Source organism: Protopterus annectens, chromosome 3.part0 (genome assembly GCF_019279795.1).
Source record: "Protopterus annectens isolate FY-2018-M chromosome 3.part0, PAN1.0, whole genome shotgun sequence".
Taxonomy (NCBI): Eukaryota; Metazoa; Chordata; order Ceratodontiformes; family Protopteridae; genus Protopterus; species Protopterus annectens.
In genome coordinates this window covers 1,619,978,767-1,620,002,619 of record NC_056731.1, presented here as the reverse complement: position 1 = coordinate 1,620,002,619, position 23,853 = coordinate 1,619,978,767, and the positions used below count along the sequence as shown (strand labels likewise).

General features: G+C 46.7%; 1 protein-coding gene across 1 annotated transcript in view; it reads left to right on the top strand.

Moving 5' to 3' along the window:
* UBR5 (ubiquitin protein ligase E3 component n-recognin 5) overlaps window positions 1-23,853 on the top strand; it is a 3,965,620-nt gene that overhangs the window by 274,546 nt on the left and 3,667,221 nt on the right. Inside the window, exon 4 of the mRNA XM_044065648.1 lies at window positions 11,973-11,984. Coding sequence (XP_043921583.1) covers window positions 11,973-11,984 — 12 coding nt within the window. The remainder of the gene's footprint in view (window positions 1-11,972; window positions 11,985-23,853) is intronic.

Below are 23,853 nucleotides of genomic sequence, written 5' to 3'. Positions count from 1 at the left end.
CTGCAGGAGATTCCTGCGTTTTCGGGCTGGGACTTCACATTATCAGTTCTTTGCATTGCCCTTTGGCTTATCTACTGCGCCCAGGGTGTTTACAAAGGTTCTGGCTCCGGTGATAGCCTTCTTACGGTTAAGAGGAATACAAATTTATCCTTATTTGGACGATTGCCTGATTCTGGCTCAAGACAAAGGCAAGCTACTTCACCATCTTCAGTATGTTATGGCAGTGCTAAGGTGCCTAGGGTATTCTGTGAACGAAATAAAGTCCAGTCTAGTACCCTCTCAGGACATGTGCTTTCTGGGTGTGAGACTGAATACAGCCTCTCAGATGGCGTTTTTGACCCAGGACAAGCAAAGAAATCTTATCCTTTACTTCCAACAATTGTCTCTCCTGTCCAGGCTGACTGCAAGGACAGTCCTTCAAGCCTTGGGGTTCATGGCATCTTGTATTCTGGTGCTTCCCAATGCCAAACTGCATATGAGGAAGTTACAATGGTATCTCAAAAGTGTATGGACTCAGCACTGCCACGATTTGGACACTGTCATTCAGATAATACCTTGCATTCAGAAGGAATTTTTGTGGTGGGCTCAGGAATGTCACCTAAACAAGGGACTCTCTGTGACCCGACCAGAGGCGAGTCAGATCTTAACGACAGATGCCTCGGACAAGGCTTGCGGGGCACACCTCAATGGAAAATGGGTTCAAGACACGTGGCCTGCCAGACTTCAGCATTTGCATATCAACATGAAGGAGATGTTAGCAGTCCAATTTGCATTGATGGCCTTCAAGGATCTACTTCACCCAGGACAAGTGTTGATTCAAACAGACAACACAACTGGCATGTGGTATATCAACAAGCAAGGGGGAACCCATTCGTACCCACTTTGCAGGCAAGCTATGATTTTGTGGGAGACTGCTCTCAGTTTGCACCTCACTCTTCAGGCAAGGTTTCTGCCAGGAGCACAGAACTCCTTAGCGGATGTTTTGAGCAGACAGATGGTGGATCCCCACGAGTGGATATTGGATCCTCATGTATTTCGACAGTTGACAGTGTTTTGGGGGACTCCAGACATAGATCTGTTCGCTTCTCCACTGAATTTCCAGCTGCCAAAGTTTTGCACAAAGATGTTTCATCCAAAAGCTTGGAAAGTGGATGCTCTTTCATTCAATTGGAACAATCTTCACGTCTATGCCTTTCCTCCTCTGCCTCTCCTTCCCAAGGTGCTCTTGAAGGTCAGACAGGACAAGCCCTCCATGATTCTTATAGCTCCAGATTGGCCACGTCAGCACTGGTACCCTCTGCTGAGGAGTTTAGTACGGGAGCCTCCTTGGCCTTTGCCAGCAAGTCCACACCTTTTGACCCAGGCAGGCAATCATTTCATCAATGTCAAGATACAGTCCCTGCATCTGGTAGCTTGGCATATTCGGTTCTAGACCCTGGAGGGTCGCAGCTTCCTCAACAAGTTTTGAATGTTATTTTGGAGGCCAGACGGCCTAGTACAAGGAAGGTTTATGCTGATAAATGGAGGAGATTTTTTCTTTGGTGAAAAGCAAAGTGCTTTGATGTTTCAGTGCCTAATTTGAGTTTCACTTCAGTATCTTACAGAATTACTAGACAAAGGTTTGTCTTTCTCCTCTGTAAAAGTTTATGCTGCAGCCATTTCTGCTCACTATGACTGTGTCCCACCTTTATTCTCTCATCCTTTGTTCAAGCAATTTCTTAGAGGGGCAAAGAACATAAGACCCCCACGTAGAGCTCCTACTCCTTCCTGGGATCTCAATTTTGTGTTGGAGAAACTCACTTTATCTCCTTTTGAACCTGCAGCTACAGCTGAGTTGAAGTTTTTGTCTTGGAAGACAGCTTTTTTGTTGGCCATTACGTCTGCTAGAAGGGTATCTGAATTACAGGCTCTAATGGCAGTTGAACCCTTCCTAATTTTTCATAAGGACAGGGTCTCTTTGCGTACTAACCCTACTTTCATGCCTAAAGTGGTCTCAAATGTGGCCTTGAACCAGTCTATTCATTTGCCTACTTTTTATGCTGATCCCCAAAATAAAGGGGAAAAGATTTTGCACTCTTTGGATATTCACAGGCAGTTGCGTTATTGTTTGAGCAGAACCAAAGGGTTCAGACAGTCTCAACAGTTGTTTGTTTCTTTTGCTTTGGGTTCCCAGGGGAAACCTGTTTCAAAACAAACTATTTCTAAGTGGATTGGCCATTGTATTGCTTTTTGTTATTCTCATCATGGCAAGGAGATTCCGGCTGGAATCAGACCTCATTCCACTAGGGCTACTGCCACTTCAACTGCTTTTTTAAGGGGTGTAGCTACTAAAGATGTTTTGGAGGCAGCTACTTGGAGTTCTGTGCACACTTTTTCTAAACATTACCATCTCCCTCTTTACTCCAAATCTAGGGCTGGGTTTGCCACTGCAGTTTTACAGGGCATGTTAGCAGTTCCCAATGCTTTATAATTTTGCCATCCTCCCTTTACCTTTGCTTTGGGATTCTACCCACTAGTTATGACTGCAGCAATGTGAGATGAAGAACATAGTACAGTTTTGTACCTACCATAAATGTAGATGTTCGAAGATCCACATTGCTGCAGTCAATACCCTCCCTCCTTCCCCACTGTGGTTTGGGGTGGTTGTGTGTTTTGGGTTGTAAATATTGTTTGTACATGGGTGGTTGGATGTTCTCTGTGTTTTGGCTATGGCCTTTCTTTTTAGGGCCTTCTGACATCTGGGGCAAGAAAGACTGAGGACATGACGTCGGTCATGCGCTTTAGTACCACGGCGTACTGACGTCAGATCTAAGCGACCATGACCGTCGCCAGCCTAACACTTTGGTATTCGGGCCGACCGAGGACAGCGGACTACCCACTAGTTATGACTGCAGCAATGTGGATCTTCGAACATCTACATTTATGGTAGGTACAAAACTGTACTTTCCATAGCATTTGAATTTATAAATTCTAGGAACCTTTGGGCTAGGGTGTTGGAGCTAGAGTAATGCTCCCAGTCTATGGTTGGGTAGTTGAAGTCACCTAATATAATGGTGTTTGAAGAGTCCTTCATATTTTCCAGTGTTCTCAGGAAGGCCGGGTGGGGTTCCTGGGTTTGGGAGGGTGGTCTGTAGCAGGCTATAAACTGGAAGGCAGTTTTACCCACTGTTAGTTGCACATGGATAGTCTCTGATGCTTCGTGCTGTGCCACCAACCTGGAGGTGTGGGTATCTTTGACGAATATTGATACTCCCCCTCCTTTTGTGGTTCGGTCCAAGTTTTGGGACTGAAAAGCATGGTATGAGGTATAACCTGGTAGTGCTGTGGTGCTCTCGAGAGCCTTGAACCAGGTTTCTGTTACTGCACAGATATCGATGTTCTCCATGCTAAGGAGAGTTCATTGTTAAAGCAGAAAATGGTTACAAATACAGAAGGTCCTGACTGTAAAGAAATGCAGGATTTATTGCATGCAGTTGAACAAGTTGGAAAGCATACTCTGCAATGTGGTTTTGATTCATTAGAGTCTTCTTGTAGAGCTGCAGTTACAGCCTCAGTTATTCGAAGACATGCTTGGTTGTAAAAGAGTAAAAGTTACGGGGAAAACTATGTAAAGAAGAATGTTATGTTGTCCATCTCGCCTTCCTTCTTTCTGGTTGGGTTCGGAGCCGATCTCTGCTCCGACTCGGCCACTTCTAAAGCTCGAAGAGTCCTTACTGGCTCAAGGCTTAACCCCCTTATCCCAGCATGCTTAGTGATAGCCACCCAGATCTTGTTTGCCGCTTGCAGCATCGAGATTGTCTTCTGCTGGGTCAGGGTAAGTAGTGATTTTTTTTCTATCAAAATCGTTATTGTCCTATTATCCCTCCTTGCTACCTAGGGAGAAGCCGTTATAGTTAGAGGCTCCTTTTGGGAGCAGTATCCGTTTAACTTAGAGGCCACCCCCTCCTCTTCTGCCCCTCTTGTTTCTTCTTCTTCTTCTTCAAAAAAAACTTTTTCCAGTTGTTAGTTTTTTTGTTTTGCGGTGTTTATAATGTCCAAAGACATTCCTAAGCAGTCAGGATTCAAGAAATGCGACTCTTGTTGCCAAAATATGTCCTTTGGGAACTGGCACCCGAGTTGTGTGCATTGTTTAGGGTGTGGTCCACCTGCAGGATTCGTGCTCTGTTTGCTATGCCTTTAGCACATGGGTTTTGCAGGAGAAGCCCAACAAAATTATTTTGGTAGGGCGGTTGGGTGGGCATTCGAAAGACATGTGTAAACGGGCGTGCCTTCGTTGAAGGTTGAACGTCAAGCTGGCACCTCGGCGTTCATGAAAATCTGCTGCCAGTTATTAGCGGACCAACAACAACATTAAAACCTCAGGTTGAAGTAGCATCGGATACTCAGCCCTCAAAAAAATCAGATGACTAACTGGCATCTTTGTCGGCTCCATCTTCGGTGCCGACAAAGTCTAAATTAAAATGTTGTGAACCTTCGGAGTGGATTGTTGGCTTCGAAGAGTCCTCGTCTCCAGCGGCTCCATCTGTGGCTTCGGAGCCATCCCGGACTCAAGAGATAGAGATCTCATTAGCTGGACCCGGTGAGATCTGTGCTTCAGTTTCCCCTTTTCAGTCAGTTGCAGGTAGTCACCGGTCCTTGGCCCACTCCTCTCAATCATCCAGGAGTTTATCGGATGATTATGTAGAAAGAGTGGCGAAGAGGCTCCTCAAGACACTGGTATTTGCTCAATTGTTCTCGGGTCCAGCCCAGAAGGAAGTGGCCCTCTCTCTATTCCTCCTCCGACTGCGTCCAGTTTGGAGCCAGAGTGCATGGATGGGAAGAAGTAATGGTGGAACCATCGATTCAGACAACCCTTGCCTTGTCTGTTCTGACATCCGCTCCGACCTTCTTGATAGTCAGCTCTGTCAAGGGGTCTGGGCACTGAGACCCTATCATCTGCTCTGAGGACGAAGTGGCATTGGGCACTTGTCCGACCCACTCTCCCCCTCGGACCCTTGGTGCAGGAGAGTTCGGCTCCCACATCTGCCTCGGAGCTGTCGCCTTCAGTGTTGAGGAGGACTCCAGCCTCCTCGGGACCTCCCTCTTTTCCGGACCACGGCACCTTCAAGGTGATGAGTGTGCTGTCCAACGAGACAGCCCCACCCTCAGCTCCATTGGCTCCATCCCCATTGATACCGGTGTCTGCCTCTGATCCTTCTCTCTGTCGAAGAGTAGGGAACCGATGCCCCATGATGCCCTGCAGGGCAACCTCTCTTCGTCCGAAACCTCTCCTGAGCATGCCTCAGAGGAGGTTCCCAAGAAGAAGAAATGTAAGAGGAAGCATGTGGACTCCCCGGAGTCTGTCACTTTTGACACGGACTTGCATAACTCGGAAGGGTCCCCACGGTCCCCATCTGAAGATTTCTCATTCTCAGACATCCTGGAGACCCTTAGGCAGAGGGGAAACTGTGAGTCCCTTTCCCCTTCTAGGGATGACTCCATGTACCTGGACGCGTTTGGCTCCCGACCCTCCACCTCCTTGGTGTCTCCGCCTTTCGACCCACTTTTGTCTGTAGTGAGTCAAAAGGGGTGGAGTGCTCCAGAGACCATGGAGCCCGTTCCGAGAATGCCCAACGAGTTCATGACCGCACCAGAGGACAAGACTTTTCTCTCTAAAGGAGTGCCAGTTGATGCTATCGTGGTGGCAGCAGCCACCAAGAAGGAACTCGCGGAGACTTCCTCTTCTATCCATCCACCAAACAAGGAGTCTAGAGACATGGATAAATATGGGAAGCGTGTTTTCTCTTCAGCGGCCTTTACTCTTTGGTTGCTGAGCTATTTGAGACATTTCACAAGACTTCAGAGAGATCTCTTTAAAGAGTTGGGAGATACCTTCCAGGATCCTTCAGCTGAGGGATCAGCTTCCAAGTCGGCTAACCAGCTAGGGAGCCTAACCTCCATTGTTAGCTCCTCCATGCACCTGATTATGCAGCAGATGGAGTGAGTAGGTCTGCAGGCACAGGAGTGGCTCTTAGCAGACACTCCTGGATGTGCCTTTGTCAATTTGCGGAGCACTTCAAGTCCTCCTTTATGAATGCTCCCTTTGATGGCTCGGCCTTGTAAGGGCTGCAAGTTCGAGATACTCTTAGGAGTGAACGAGATTGCAAAACTCTCTGCCATAGGAGTCCGTTTTTACGATCCATCCCAGCCTTATCCCAAAGAGTTGCAAAATGTGGTTCTGTAAATCCCAGAGAGCTTCGCCGGACACTCTATATAATTCCCCCAGGGACAGAGGGGGAAATAACGGGAGATGAACTCGTGGTGGTGGGGGGGGTCTGCAACAGGGCTACAAGGATATGTCCTCTATCAGGCCTTTTCAGAATCCCTGAAGGATTGCCCTACTGCCCACCATTGGAGGCAGTCGGGGGCAGAATATCACTGTACCCAAGAGCCTGACAAGATGTAACAGAAGACGCGTGGATATGGTGCATAATATCCAGTTGTTACAAAATTCCTTTCTCACAAACTCCCCCAAGAAGTCAAAAACCATCAATCTCAGATGTTCCACCCAATCTTTGGGATCAAGCAGCCTTAGAAGTAAAAAGTGTGCTGCAAAAAAGAGCCATTCAGCAGGTCCGTACAGACCAGATAGAATCCGGAACTTACTCAAGGCTCTTTTTAGTTCCGAAAAAGACTGGGCTGGAGACCTATTCTGGATCTCAGCAAGTTAAACAGGTCAGTAAAGACCAAGTTCACTTGGTGATGCTGCAGTCCATTCTACCTTTTTTGGGTCAGGACGATTGGATGTGCTCTGTTGATTTCCAGGATGAGTACTACCATATAGAAATGGACAGGCAGTCCAGGAGACATTTATGCTTCCGGGTGGGAGCCAGTCATTACCAATTCAGAGCGCTGCCCTTTCGTCTCACCACAGCCCCCAAGGGTGTTCACCAAATTCATGGCAGTAGTGATGGCTCACCTGAGACATTTGGGATTCCAGGCATTTCTTTATCTAGATGACTGGCTCCTCACTGCCACCACTGAGCATAATCTCTTAAGGGCCAGGAACCACATGATTCATACTTGTGCACGTCTAGGAATCACAGTAAATTATTAAAAATCTGCCTTGTTGCCCTCTGTGTATTACTTTCATAGGCGCCACCTAAATACAAGAGACATGATAGCCAAGCTCCCACAAGAAAGGGTACTTGCCATTCGTCGTCAGGTCTCTCTTCTCTTGTCAAAGTCAAAGGTTCAGGCACAGTTAGTCCTAAAGGTCTTGGGTTTGTTGGCGGCTGCCATTACTCTAGTCCCATTAGCTCATTACCATATGAGGATTTTGCATTGGCTCCTCTTCACTCAGTGATCATATCAGGATCTACCAATGTCACACATGATCTTAGTCACTGATGCTTGCAAGAAAGATCTACAGTGGTGGCTCGCCTCTCCACTAGTCACTCTAGGCAGACCCTTTGTAGCCCTTCATCCAATAGCCTCAGTGACCATGGATGCTTCCCAGATTGGGGGGGGGGGGTGGCATTATCTGGGACAGACAGTCCAAGGAATTTCGCAACGTCACGAGTACCATTTGCACATCAGTGTCCTGAAGATGAGAGCAGTGGTGTTAGCGTTGCAAGCACTTCAAGACTCTCTTCCTTTGGGCTATATAGCTATTCAGACAGACAACATGTCAGTAGTGTAGTACATCAACAAACCGGGCAGAACCAAATCTTACCCCTTGAGTCCGTGTTTTCTGGTTGCAGTGCACATCCTGGGGAAGTCCAACGTGATAGCGGACAAGCTCGGCAGGGTAAATGTTCTTCGTTTTTCACTGTTGCAGTCATTACATTTGGGTTATCTGCTTGCAGGTAGCTCTGTCGGCCTGATTAACAAAGTCTTGGTTCCTGCGTCGGTTGTAGTCCCTTCTTCCATGATGTCAGGTCATCAGGGGTATAAAACATGCAGCCGACGCCATTACATCAGTCTTTCTTGCCATGCGTTTCCTGAAGCAGAAGCAGTTCGCAAGTGCTGGTCGGCCGACTCCTGAAATTTACGTTTTCGAGTTTCAGAACTGAAGTCTTCAACTAAAGCTAAGTACCCCATTGGGGAAACTTTTTCTTGCTCCTTACCGATGTCAGTAAAACTTAATAATTGCATTACTTGTGGAAAGCAAATACCTCATAAAGATTTTCATTCGTACTGCCTTGCCTAGGCCTTGACCACGACGTACCTTGCTGTCAGTTTTGTGCTTTATTTAATCAGCGTACTATCCGTCGTCTGTATATTTTTACCTCTAAATATTGTGACAAACTACAACTCTTAAATTATCGTAAGCTGCAGCGTGATTTCAGGGACTTTTCCCTTGGGCAAGTGTTTGTTTGGCCCAGATCCAATACTGTTCAACAAGTGAGAGGCGATACAGCATTAGCAGCACCAAACCTCAATAATGGTGAACCTCCTATGGCTGATTTCGCTTCTTTGCAAACAGCTTCTTTAGAACATGAGAGCAGTGTCAGTGAAACTTTTACCACACTGCCGGATGGTAATCAGATACCAGGTAATTCAGTCCATGTGGATACTCCTCCACCGAATCAACAGGCTTACAGAGAGGGGCACATGGGTAACATGTTGGGAGCCAGACCCAAGTTTTCCACCAGCGGAATACAGAGATGTCCTTCAAGAATGCAACTGCAGTCATAACATGTGGGTTGTCCTGCCTCAGGCAGCCCTCGGTCGGCCGGATTCCAAAGTCTGGGTCCGACTTCGGCTGATGTCGCAATTCTCTCCAACGTCAGTGCTGCTGGAGTATATAAGCATCAGCCGACGCCATTTTCTTCAATCTTTCTTGCCTCGCGGTGCCCGAAGCAGAAGCGGTTCGCAAGTGCCGGTCGGTCAGCTCCTATACTCTTCGAATCCGAAGTCATCAAAAAAGCTAAGTACCCCGCTGGGGACCTTTTCTTGCCTCATCCGATGTCAAAAATTACTGAAAAAGTTAATAATTGTCTGTCTTGTGGTAAACAAATACCTCATAAGGATTTCCACTCTTACTGTCTTCCTTGCCTTGGCCCAGACCACGACGTCTCGGCCTGTGTAGCCTGTGCTCGCTTCAACAAGCGCACTCACAGGCGCCGGGCGGCGTTCGCTGAAGACTTTTTCAGCGAAAAATTTGCGTATACAATGCAGTCGGAGATTCCGACATCGCTAACGCCCAAGAAACGAAAAGACCGGGACCGACATCCTCGGCCCACGTCTACCTCCGACTCCACGCCAAAACCTACCGCTAGTGCTCCGGTTCCCTCTGAGACGGTTATCCCACCGCTCCGAACCGAAGACACCGCAATACCGACGACTCCGATACCAGATACCACTCCGACGCCAGTTATAGATTTTCCTCCGGATACTGAGACCATTGCTGTAGATAAAGTCACTCCTGCACGTGGAGCTGCCAGGCCTCCTATGGCCATGTCTATTAAGGCCTACACTCGGGCTAAGGCAGCCAGCAAGACTTAGCACCTTACAGCAAAAACCTTGCCTCTAACTACTCCTGAGACACAAATCATGTCTATGGCCGCAGACTTAATCTCCATGATTAGAGGTTCACAGGCCCATCCTGAGAGAGCATCCCAGCCTCCTCCAGATAAGAGGCCCCGGGTTGATCCCTCTGAACCTATCCCTACAGATGAAGACTCTGAGGACTGTATCCACTCTGAGGGCCAGGAAGACCCCTTTCAGACCTATGAGGACTCTGATGCGGATGCAGAGGATTCCATCCCTTCGGCCTCCCCTTCTGAGGATATTTCTTTTGGGGAAGATGTCCTTCAAGGATGCATCTGCAGTCATTACAAATGGGTTGTCCTGTCGTCAGGCAGCCCTTCGGTCGGCCGGATTCCAAAGTCTGGGTCTGGCCTCGGCTGGTGTCGCACTTCACCCGACGTCATAGCTGCAGTTCTTCGGGTATAAAGGCATCAGCCGACGCCATCTTCCTCAGTCTTTCTTGCCGCGTGGCGCCCGAAGCAGAAGCTGTTCGCAAGTGCCGGTCGGTCAGATCCAGAGATTACTACTCCCGGGTTGATCCCTCTGAACCTATCCCTACAGATGAAGACTCTGAGGACTGTATCCACTCTGAGGGCCAGGAAGACCCCTTTCAGACCTATGAGGACTCGGATGCGGATGCAGAGGATTCCATCCCTTCGGCCTCCCCTCCTGAGGATATTTCTTTTGGGGAAGATGTCCTTCAAGAATGCATCTGCAGTCATTACAAATGGGTTGTCCTGTCGTCAGGCTGCCCTTCGATCGGCCGGATTCCAAAGTCTGGGTCTGGCCTCGGCTGGTGTTGCACTTCACCCGACGTCATAGCTGCAGTTCTTCGGGTATAAAGGCATCAGCCGACGCCATCTTCCTCAGTCTTTCTTGCCGCGTGGCGCCCGAAGCAGAAGCTGTTCGCAAGTGCCGGTCGGTCAGATCCAGAGATTGCTACTACCGAATACTACTTCGAAGACTTCTAAAAAGCTAAGTACCCCGTTGGGGACTCTTTCTTGCCTCAGCCGATGTCAGAAAAAGTGAATAACTGTTTAACTTGTGGGAAACAAATACCTCAAAGATTTCCACTCTTTACTGCTTACCTTGTTTAGGCCCAGACCACGACGTAGCAGCTTGTTTAGCCTGTGCTTCTTTCAACCGACGGACGATTAGACGTTGGTCGGAGTTTGCTGAACAGTTTTTCGGCTCAGATTTTGCGTACATAATGCCGTCGGATCCTCCGACTTCACAAGTTGTTAAGAAATGCAAAGAAAAGGACCGGCACTCGCGGTCCACGGTTTCGGCCGAAACCGCGGTTAAGCAAACCGCGAGTGTCTCGGTTTCGGCCGAAACCGAGCAAACGGTTCTATCTTCAGCCGAATCCATGACTACTACCGAGGCCCCTTCTAACCTGGTTGACTCGGCCTCTGAAGTTCAACCTGCTACTGTGGTTTCACAAGAATTATCGGACACCATCCCTTTGGATGTTTCTACCCCTGCACGTGGTGCTGCTAGGCCGCCTGCAGCCATGTCCATAAAGGCCTTTGCCAGGGCTAAAGCAGCCAAAACTTCTAAGTCTGTGCCTGTTAAGCCCCCCTCTCACAGGCCCAGTTCCAGTTCCCAAATGCTTACTCTGGCAGAGGATCTCATTTCTTTAATAAGAATTAAATCTCCCAATCTCACCCAGACAGGGCCTCTCAACCTCCAGAAAAGAGACCTAGAGCAGAGCCCCCTGAGCCAGTGTCCTCAGATGATTCTTCTGATGATACAGACAATACAGACCATCCAGAGGCTCCTTTTTCTACTTATGAAGACTCCGATGCTGAGGAATCGATTCCTTCTGCCTCTCCACCAGAGGAATTTTCCTTTGGGGAAACCTTACATGCCATGAGAGAGCAATTCCAATGGCAGGGACAAGATTTCTCAGATTCAAGGAAAAGGTTTAGGACCTTTTTGCATTTACCACAACATAGGCCTTTAGCTATACCTCCAGTTCTTCCTGTGGTAGATGATGCATTTAATGATGCTTGCACTGCTCCTGATACTTTACCTCCAGCCCCTGCTAAGACCGATAGGTTCTACAGGGTCCCGGACACTCATCACCATTTATACAAGGCTCCTTTTGCAGATCCCGAGACTATCTCCCAGGGGCCTAAGGCAGTAGCTTCGACCTCAGTTAAAAACCCTCTCCCTTCTGAAAGGGAATCCAGGTCCTTAGAGAGATGGGGTAAAAAAGTATACACCTCTGCTACTCTCTCAGCTAGGTCATTGAACTGTCACTTTCATATGATCCAATACCAGGAGTTTATGCTTGATCAGTTAACTAAGAAACTGTCCTCTGATGATTCTTTAGATAAGAAATATGTTCTTGAAATGGTACATAACATTCAGCAGGTTAGTAACCATTCTTTAAAATGTGGCTATGATGCACTGGAGGCTTCCTTTAGATCAGCCATGACTGGCACAGTTATAAGAAGGCATGCATGGTTGAAAGAACAGGTCTTGCCGGATCATGTTAAAGCAAAACTATTAGATGCTCCTATGGATAAGGTCAGTTTATTTGGTTCTCCTGCTCAACAGGTACTGAAGAAAATGGAAGAGAAGGCAAAATCTGTACAAACAGTGAAATATTTCTTACAGGTTCAGCCTCCAAGGTTTAGCAGGAACTGGCCTTCCAAAAATTGGTCCTTTCCAGACTCCTCTAAAACTCAGAGAGGCAGGAATAGGCGTTCAAGAGGCAGAAATCAATCCAGAGGAGGTGCCTACAGGGGACGGCAGTGGCAAGGTAACAACCATCGAGGCACAGACACAACTACTACCACTGCAACAGGACAATCACAGTGACTTGGCTCTGACACCGCCTACCAGGGAACAAATAGCAGCACCCTTAGGCGGAAAGTTAGCCTTATTTTCAAAAAACTGGCACTATATCACGAGACAAGTGGATTTTGCAAACTATAGACCAAGGCTACAGGTTTCATTTCCATACTTTACCAGGAAAAAGAGGAATGCCAAACCTACCACCAAATCAAAAGACAGAAGCTCTAAAACAAATAGCTCAATTAGCAAAGATGAGAGCTGTGGAAAGGGTACCATCTATGGAACAAGGAAAGGGATTTTACTCCAGACTATTCCTGGTACCAAGAAAAGAGAAAAATTGGAGGCCTATTCTCGACCTGTCCGCTTTAAACACATTCATAAACACATTCATCATTGTCCCAAAATTCAAAATGCTGACCCTACAGCAACTTCTTCCCATGCTGGGCAAGGAGTATTGGCTGGTGACTCTAGATCTCAAGGAGGCATACCTGCACATCCCCATACGACCAAATTGCAGAAGATACCTCAGATTTCTTGCAGGATCAGAGCATTATCAATTCTCAGCATTGCCCTTTGGCTTATCTACTGCGCCCAGAGTGTTCACGAAATGCCTGGCATCAGTAATCGCTCACTGCAGGCTTCAGGGAATCCAAATATATCCATACCTGGACGACTGCCTGATACAAGCGGACAACAAAAACAAGCTAACAGAAGACTTACAAAGAGTCATTTGCTTACTGCAAGCCCTGGGATATACAGTCAATATAAAAAGTCAAGACTGATACCATCCCAAAGAATAACCTTCTTAGGTGCAGAATTGGACACAGTAAAACAGATGGCATTCCTAACTGCAGAAAAACAAGAACAACTTCCTCTCTACTTCTTGGCATTAACAAAGCAGAACAAACTAACAGCAAGGAAAGTACTGCAGGCCTTGGGCTTCATGGCATCCTGCATAATCCTGGTCCCTCATGCCAGACTGCATATGAGAAAGCTACAGTGGTACCTGAAGAATTTATGGTCTCAACACAGGCACAGCTTAGAAACCGAAATACCACTAATTCCATGCCTGAAACAAGAGCTCCTATGGTGGGCTCAGGCATGCCAGTCAAACCCAGGTTTGCCCTTCCACAGCATTCAACCAAACCATCACAACGGACGCCTCAGACCTCGGTTGGGGGGCCCACATGCTGGACAAGTGCATACAAGGCTTATGGACTCCAGATCAGCTGCACCTGCACATAAATCAAAAGGAAATGCTGGCAGTAAAACTAGCAATCCAGAATTTCAGACCATTCCTCCAAGAAGGGCAGTTGATAAGGACAGACAACACCACAGTCATGTGGTACATCAACAAACAGGGAGGCACTCATTCATACCCTCTATGCCGGATGGCACTGGACCTATGGAATATGGCTCTGAGCTACAACTTTCAGTTACAAGCAATTTTTGTACCAGGAAAAGAAAACATCCTAGCAGACATATTAAGCAGAACTACCTCGGATGCTCACGAATGGATGCTACACCCGGACATCTTCAAGGTCATCACAAAGAAATGGGGTCTGCCACAAATAGACCTATTCGCATCCCCACTCAATCACCAGCTCAAGAAATTCTGCACAAGGACGTACCACCCACTTGCTTGGAAGGTGGACTCTCTATCCTTCAGTTGGAAAGGCCTGACAGTATATGCATTCCCACCTCTTCCTTTGATGCACAAGGTGCTATTGAAAATCAAAGAGGAACGTCCAAGGATCATTCTGATAGCTCCAGACTGGCCAAGACAACATTGGTACCCATTACTGAGGAGCATGTCTCGGGGGAAAATGTGGACACTACCCGATTCCTTTGCTGTTAACTCAGAGCGGCTACAACACCCTGCATCCCAACCTGAAAACTCTGCAGCTGACTGCCTGGAACATTACATAAGAGCAACTAACCCAGATTTATCCCAAAGGGTTAAAGACATTATCCTTGAGGCCCGCTGACCCTCAACAAGAAGGAACTATGCAGGAAAATGGAAAAGGTTTCTCATTTGGAGTACTAAAAGGGGAAAAGATGTGTCAAAGGTAGACATTGCCAACATCCTGGAGTATTTGGCAGAGCTTTTCCATACAGGCCTGTCCTATTCCTCCATCAAGATACATGCATCAGCTATTTCTGCAGAATACAGCTTCGATCCCCCTGTCTTCTCGCAACCTCTACTCAGGCAGTTTCTGAGAGGAATTAAAAATGTAAAACCTCCTAGGAAACCACCATTACCAGCATGGGACTTGAACTTTGTGCTAGAAAAATTGACACTCCCCCCTTTCGAACCAGCAGCAACAGCAGATCTTCAACACCTGTCCTGGAAAACTGCTTTTCTGCTGGCAATTACCTCAGCAAGAAGGGTTTCTGAGCTACAGGCTTTAATGGCAGTACAACCCTTCCTAATCTTCCATCAAGATAGTATCCATGAGAACAAATCCTACATTTATGCCTAAGGTGGTATCCAGAGTGTCTTTAAACCAGGCAATCCACCTACCTACCTTCTTCCCAATCCACAGAACGGGGGAAAGACTGCTGCATACTTTGGATGTACATAGACAGTTCGCTACTACCTGGACAGAACCAAGGGCAATAGAAAAACTGACCAGCTTCTGGTAGCATATGCAACAGGAAGGGAAGGAAAAGCAATTTCAAAACAGACAATCTCCAAGTGGATAGGAAATTGCATTAGATTCTGTTACTCCTACCATGGAAAGCAAACTCCACAGAACATAAGGCCTCATTCTACAAGGGCTACAGCCACTACCACAGCTTTCTTACGAGGAGTGGCTACCAAGGACATTATAGAGGCTGCTACTTGGACCTCCGTGCATACATTTGCCAAGCATTATAACTTACCTTTATACTCTAGATCCCGAGCAGGGTTTGCCACTGCTGTTTTGCAAGGGATTCTAACTACACCATAATTTTCTCTTCCTCCTCCCCTAGTTTGGCTATGGTATTCTACCCATTTGTAATGACTGCAGATGCATCCTTGAAGGACATAGTACAGTTTTGAACCTACCATAAATGTAGATGTCCGAACAGGAATGCATCTGCAGTCAGGATTACCCACCCTCCTTCCCCTTTGTGGTATTCCCAGGGTATTTGCCCATCTAATAGCTAGCTGTGGGGGGATCTCTTATGGTGTATTTGTTTATATATATGTACATACATGCTTATTTTTTGTGTTTGCCTTCTACTATTTGGAAACATTGGCATTTATCCAAAATTTAGCTATCCAAGAGGGCAACTGGCATCTGGGGCAAGAAACACTGAGGAAGATGGCGTCGGCTGATGCCTTTATACCCGAAGAACTGCAGCTATGATGTCGGGTGAAGTGCGACACCAGCCGAGGCCAGACCCAGACTTTGGAATCCGGCCGACCGAAGGGCTGCCTGACGACAGGACAACCCATTTGTAATGACTGCAGATGCATTCCTGTTCGGACATCTACATTTATGGTAGGTTCAAAACTGTACTTTCTGCATACCATGAGGGAATATTTCACGTGGCAAGGCCAGGAATATTCTGATACCAGAAAGCGCCTTCGAACCTTCCTTAAAAAGCCCCAGCACAGGCCCCTAGCTATTCCTCCTGTGCTTGATGTTTTGGATGATCTATATTCTGACTCAAGTGTTACCCCTGATTCCCTTCCTCCTGCACCAGCTAAGCCAGACAGATATTACAGGGTCCCAGACACACATTCCCATTTGTTCAGGGCCCATGCTGTTGATTTAGAAACTATTTCTCAGGGACCTAAAGGTGTTTCAGCTTCCACCTCTAAAAATCCCTTGCCTTCCAACAGGGAAGCTAGGTCATTAGAGAGATGGGGAAAAAGGTGTACTACACCACCACTTTATCTATGAGAGCTTTGAATTGCCTTTTTCATATGTTACAATATCAGGATTTCCTGTTAGATGATTTACAGAAAACTTTGGCCTCTCCTGACCCTTTAGACAGGAAGTCTTTGCAGGAAGCTGTACATAATTCACAGCAAGTCAGCAATCACTTTCGGCAGTGTGGATATGATGCATTGGAAGCTTCATGTAGGGCAGCTATGACAGGGGCAGTCATTCGCAGACATGCATGGTTAAAAGAACAACCTCTACCAGATCAGGTTAAGGCAAAACTTCTGGATGCACCCTTGGAGAAGAACATGCTTTTTGGTGCTAATGCTAAAGATGTGCTAAAGTCCATCGAGGAAAAAGCAAAATCAGTTCAGACGGTCAAAGATTTCCTCCAGGTTCAGCCCCCCAGATTCAGCAGGAATTGGCCTTCAAAGAACTGGTCCTTTCCTAACCCTGAAAAATTTCAAAGGGGTAAAAACAGGCGTGGCCGAGGAAGAGGACAATACAGAGGTTCTTACAGGGGACGACAATGGCAGCCAGCAAACCAAAGAAGTGACACAGGGGTCTCCCCCACTCCTCAGACACAATCTCAATGACTTTCCTTTACAACCGCCAACCAAGGAGCAAACAGAAGCACCCTTGGGCGGAAAATTATCTCTGTTTTCAGACAATTGGCACAGATTGACAAAAGACAAATGGATTTTGGACATTATAGACCAAGGTTACAGGTTCCATTTTCACACCTTACCCAGAAAACAGGGCATGCCAAACCTACCACAAAACCAGAGGGCAGAGGCTATCAAGCAAATTTCTCTGCTGGCTCAGATAAAAGCAATAGAAAGAGTACCACAACAAGAACAAGGCCAGGGGTTCTACTCAAGACTGTTCCTTGTGCCAAGAAAAGAAACTCTATGGAGACCAGTACTGGACTTGTCCGCATTAAACACTTTTCTCATAGTACCAAATTTCAAAATGCTGAGACTGCAGCAACTCCTTCCCATGCTGGGCAAGGGGTCTTGGCTGATTACTCTGGACCTCAAGGAGGCATAGCTGCATGTCCCTATCAGACACAGCTGCAGAAGATACCTCTGATTTCTTGCAGGGCCAGAGCATTATCAATTCTCAGCATTGCCATTTGGCTTATCTACTGCTCCCAGAGTATTCACAAAATTCCTGGCTTCAGTAATTGCTCATTGCAGGCTCCAGGGGATCCAAATTTACCCGTACCTGGACGACTGCCTTATACAAGCGGACGACAAACTGATGTTGACAAAAAACTTGAACTATGTCATACAATTACTTCAGGCTCTGGGATACACAGTCAACTTTCAAAAGTCAAGACTTCAACCATCCCAGCAAATAACCTTCTTAGGAGCCAATCTGGACACAGCCTCTCAAATGGCTTACCTGACAGAAGACAAGCAAGAGAAGTTAACTCGTTATTTCAAGGGTTTGGCAAAACTCACCCAGATGACTGCAAGGAGATTCCTACAGGCCCTGGGTTACATGGCATCCTGCATTCTCCTGGTTCCATTAGCAAGACTACACATGAGAAAACTTCAATGGTACTTAAAAAGTCTATGGTCTCAGCACAACAACAACTTAGAGGCAACCATACCGCTCATTCCATGCCTACAAAAGGAATTCCTATGGTGGGCCTCGGTAAGCCAGGCAAACACAGGTATGTCATTCAAAAAACCTCAGATAACACAGACCATGACCATAGACGCCTCAGACATTGGATGGGGGGGCGCATATGCAAGGCAGATGCATACAAGGACAATGGTCTCCAAAGGAAACACATCTGCATATAAACCAAAAAGAAATGCTGGCTGTAATGCATGCCATCGAGGCTTTTCGACAACAACTTCAACAAGGACATTTACTGATATGGACAGACAACACCACTGTGATGTGGTACATAAACAAGCAAGGGGGCACCCATTCCTACCCCCTTTGCAGACTGACAATGAATCTTTGGGAAAAATCACTGAGCCTGAACATACACTTACAATCCCAGTTTGTTCCAGGCAAAGACAATGTGCTGGCAGACAGCCTAAGCAGGAATTTCATAGATCCTCACGAGTGGAGGTTACACCCAAGGATCTTCACACAACTCACCTCGACATGGGGCACGCCAGAAGTAGACTTATTTGCCTCTCACCTCAACCATCATCTGCAAAAGTACTGTTCAAGGACATACCATCCACAAGCTTGGACAATAGATGCTCTTTCTTTCATCTGGAACTCCCTAAAAATATATGCATTCCCACCTCTGCCACTGATGACCACAGTACTACTGAAGATCAAAACAGAGAGACCCAAAGGGATCCTAATAGCTCCAGACTGGCCAAGACAACACTGGTACCCACTGCTACGGAGCATATGTCACAACAAGAAGTGGGCCCTTCCCCAATGGCCCCTACTTTTGACTCGGCACAACTTCAAAACCGTGCATCCAAACCTTCAGACACTGCAGCTAACAGCCTGGGAGATTCCATGAATAACCTCAATCTTTCTCTCTCCAAGGAAGTCCAGCGGATACTAACAGAAGCTCGAAGACCATTCACCAGAAAGGTTTACTTGACAAAATGGACGAGATTCAGCATTTGGAACACCAGCAAGGGTCATGATGCATCACTATTGAACATCCCACTCATCCTGGAATATTTGGCAGATATGCTTCAGAATGGACTCTCATATTCTTCCATAAAGATACATGCTTCAGCTAGATATAACACTGATCCACCTGTGTTTTCACATCCTTTGCTAAGGCAATTCCTTAGGGGAATCAAGAACATTAAGCCACCAAGAAAGGCTCCAGTGCCAGCTTGGGACCTCAACTTTGTTCTAGAAAAACTAACTCTACCTCCTTTTGAACCAGCAGCTTCAGTGGACTTACAATTCCTCTCATGGAAGACAGCTTTCCTGTTGGCAATTACCTCAGCAAGAAGGGTTTCGGAACTACAGGCCCTAATGGCAATACCACCATTCATAATCTTTCACCGAGACAGTCTCTCCTTAAGAACCAACCCTACTTTTATGCCAAAGGTGGTATCTAGGGTTTCTTTAAATCAAGCTATTCATCTACCTGGTTTCTTCCCCAATCCTGAAAACAAAGGGGAAAGACTGTTACATACCTTGGACATTCACAGACAACTTCGCTACTACCTGGATAGAACCAAGACCAGTAGGAAGTCTGATCAACTTTTTGTAGCTTACGCCCCTGGAGTGCAAGGGAAAGCAATTTCAAAACAGACTATTTCCAAATGGATTGGACATTGCATCAGATTTTGTTATTCCTTCCATGGGAAGACTGTTCCAGTCAATGTCAGACCACACTCCACCAGAGCTACAGCATTCTTAAGAGGGGTGCCTACAAAGGACATTCTAGAAGCTGCTACATGGAGCTCCGTGCATACATTCTCCAAACACAACAATCTCCCTCTATACTCCAGATCCAGAGCAGGCTTTGCTTCGGCAGTCCTGCAGGGTTTGATTGCCACACCATCTCTTTCCTAGAGCATTCCTCCTCCCCCAGCTAAGCTATGGTATTCTACCCACATGTTATGACTGCAGTTGCATTCTTGAAGGACATAGTACAGTTTTGTACCTACCATAAATGTAGATGTCCGATAGATATGCAACTGCAGTCGGATTTTCCCTCCCTCCATACCCCTCTATGCCTTGGGTCCACTCCTGTCCCTGTTCCTCTTAGCTGGGGATATCTGTTATGGTGTATCTGTTTATTGCTTATTTATTTGTTTGGAATCCTGTTTTTTCCTTCCAATTTGATTACAGCCTTCCTTGGAGGGCACCTGGCATCTGGGGCAAGAAACACTGAAGAAAATGGTGTCGGCTGATGCTTATATACTCCAGCAGCACTGACGTCGGAGAGAAATGCGACATCGGACCCAGACTTTGGAATCCGGCCGACCGAGGGGTGCCTGAGGCAGGACAACCCACATGTTATGACTGTAGTTGCATATCTATCGGACATCTACATTTATGGTAGGTACAAAACTGTACTTTTTTTGCCTCTTCCTGTGAGAAAGAGGCCAATATCAAGAAATCGTTCCAGCAGCAGAAGCTGAAGGAAAAGGCAGATGTTCTTCATTCCACATTGCTGCAGTCCTAACTATTGGGTAGTCCGCTGTCCAGTCGGCCCGAATACCAAAGTATATGGCTGACGTCGGTCAGGGCGCATTAGACTGACGTCAGAACGTCTGGGTACTAATGCGCATGACCGACGTCATATCCTCAGTCTTTTTTGCCGCATGGTCCGATGCAGAAGCAATTTTGCGAGTGCAGGTTGGCGTTCTGAAAGTTTCTGAAGCCAGAGTTTCAGACCGAATCAAAGTTGGCTAAGTACCCGTTGGGGAATATTTTGGTTTTCTTGCCTCAGTATTTAACGGATCTCAGAAAAAGTGAATAACTGTATTTCTTGTGGGAAACACATACCTCATAGGGATTACCATACTTTGTGTATACCTTGTTTAGGGCCTGAGCACGACGTTGTTGGATGCGCTCTTGTGCTAGATTTAACAAACGCACTATTAAGAGAAGGTTAGACTGTGCCAGGTTAGTGTTTGGGAAGCGTTGTAATTATAAAATGCCGTCGGATGTTCCGGCCTTGCTTCGCTAAAAGCGCAAGGACAAAACAGCAAAGCCTAGAGTGGAGGAACCGACAGTCCCAGGCCGGTTCTTTAGAGGGCTCAGTGGAGCCGGAGGTTTTGCCAGGTGTTTCTTTGGAGTCTCAGGGAGAGACTTTACTGTTACAGGATGTATTCTCTCAGGAAGTAGGCCAGGCTGAGGGGGCTTCTCAGGTGGCTGTTCTTCCCTCTCTTCCTAAGGTGGTTAGAGCCTCCCCTTCAGTTTCCAAGGCTTCTTTGAGGGCAGGCCAAGTTTAGCTTCTGTGGGGTTTCTCCTAGTGCTTCAGGATCTTTGCCTAAGAAACATATGCTTAAAATGGCAGAGGATTTGATTACTATGATTAGGGTTTCTATGCCCCCTCCTGATAAGAGGCCTATGGTGGAACCTGAGTTTGAGAGTTTTGAGCAATGCTCGGAGGCTTGAGTCTTGACTGAAGACTTGCAGGAGTACCCTCCTTATTCTGATTCTGATGTGGATGATTCTACTCCTGCTTCTCCTCCTGAGGATTTTTCATTTTCAGAGACTCTGCATTCCATGAGGGAGCATTTTAAATGGGAAGGTCAAGATTTCTCTGATTCCAGGAAAAGGCTTAGGGAATTCTTGTTTTACCCCAGCATAGGCCTTTAGCTATACCTCCTGTTTTGAATGTGGTGGAAGATGTTTTGCAGAGGCTTCCTGAATCCTGATTCTTTGCCTCCTGCCCCAGTTAAACCGGATAGGTATTATAGGGTGCCTGAAGCTCATAAGTATCTTTTTAAGAGTCCTAGGGCAGACCCGGAAACTGTCCCTCAGGGGCCTAAAGGTGTGAAGGCCTCAGTTGTTAAAAATCCTGTCCCTCCTGATAAAGAGGCAAGGGCTTTGGATAGATGGGGAAAGAAAGTGTATACTTCTTCCACTTTAGCCATGAGGCGTTGAATTGTCAGTTTCACATGTTAAAATATCAGAATTATCTTCTTTCACAGTTGAAATCTAAGGTGGATGCTCTGGCGGAAGGTATTGAGTGTAAAGAGTTGCAGGATTTAGTTCATGTGTCTGAACAAGTGGGTAAACATTCCTTGCAATGTGGTTTTGATGCTGTGCAGGCCTCCTCCAGGGTGGCTGCCACTGGTTCTGTTCTTCGTAGGCACGCCTGGTTGAGAGATCAGAACTTAGCTGAGCATGTTAAGACAAGGATTTTGGATGCTCCTTTACAGTCTGATGTGTTGTTTGGTTCGCCTGTGGAAGCAGTTTTAAAGAAGATGGAGGACAAGGCTAAGTCTATGCAAACTGTTAAGGATTTTTGCAGGTGCAGCCTCCTAAGTTTAGTAGAAATTGGCCTGCTAAGGGATGGACTTATCCTGCTTATGATTCCCAGTCTAGGGGTAGGTCTAGGCGTGGTAGGGGCAGAGCTCAAGGTGCTTTTAGGCCTAGGGCAGGAGTTCACCTGCTCAGACTTCTGGTGAGGGCAGGGGTCAGTCCTTTCGTAAGCAGACCCAATGACCTGCCTTTTCAGCTGCCAGTACCTTCTCGCCTGGCGGCACCTCTAGGAGGAAGACTGTCTCTTTTCAAAGAAAATTGGGATTTAATTACCCAAGACAAATGGGTTCTGGATATCATTCACCACGGTTACAGGTTTTATTTCCATACCTTGCCTCCTTTCAAAGGCATGCCAGACATTCCTCCTCTACAAAGACAAGAGGCTCACAAGCAAATTTCTCAGTTACTCCAGATAGGGGCCATTCAGGCGGTTCCTGTGCCAGAAAGGGGCCTAGGATTTTATTCTCGCCTGTTCCTAGTACCGAAGAAGGGGAACACGTGGAGACCAATTTTGGATTTATCTATCCTCAACACTTATCTGGACATTCCAAAGTTCAAAATGTTGGCGTTACAACAGCTTTTACCTCTGCTGGGCAAGGATCACTGGATGGTAACTTTAGATCTCAAGGAAGCTTACCTTCATGTGCCTATAAGACTAAGTTGCAGAAAGTATCTGCGTTTTCGAGCTGGAAATTCTCATTATCAGTTCTCTGCATTGCCCTTTGGCTTATCTACTGCCAGAGTATTCACAAAGGTTCTGGCTCCAGTGATAGCTTACTTCAGGCTAAAAGGAATTCAAATCTATCCTTACTTGGACGATTGCCTGATTCTGGCTCAAGAAAAGGAAGACCTTCTACAGCATTTGGAATATGTCATAGCAGTGCTAAGATGCCTAGGGTATTCTGTGAGCGAAATAAAGTCCAGTCTAGTACCCTCTCAAGACATGTGCTTTCTGGGTGTGAGACTGAATACAGCAGCCCAGATGGCCTTTTTAACCCCGGACAAACAAAAGAATCTTTCCAGTTACTTCCATCAACTATCTCTTCAGTCCGGGCTGACTGCAAGGACAGTCCTTCAAGCCTTAGGGTTCATGGCATCTTGTATTCTGGTGCTTCCCAATGCCAAACTGCATATGAGGAAGCTACAATGGTATCTCAAAAATGTATGGACACAGCACTGCCAGGATTTGGACACTGTCATTCAAATAATACCTTGCATTCAAAAGGAATTTTTGTGGTGGGCTCAGGAATGTCACCTAAACAAGGGACTCTCTGTGACCCGACCAGAGGCGAGTCAAATTCTAACGACAGATGCCTCAGACATTGCTTGGGGAGCTCATCTAAATGGAAAGTGGATACAAGACAAGTGGCCTGCCAGACTACAGCATCTACATATCAACATGAAGGAGATGTTAGCAGTCCAGTTTGCATTAATGGCTTTCAAGGAGTTACTTCTTCCAGGGCAGGTGTTGCTTCTAACAGACAACACAACTGTCATGTGGTACATCAACAAACAAGGGGGAACACATTCTTACCCATTGTGCAGGCAAGCAATGATTTTATGGGAGACTACGCTAAGCTTGCAACTAACTCTTCAGGCAAGGTTTCTGCGGGAGCACAGAACTCCTTAGGAGAGGTGTTAAGCAGACAAATCATGAAAACCCACCAGTGGAAACTGGAACCACATATATTTCAAAAGTTGACAGTGT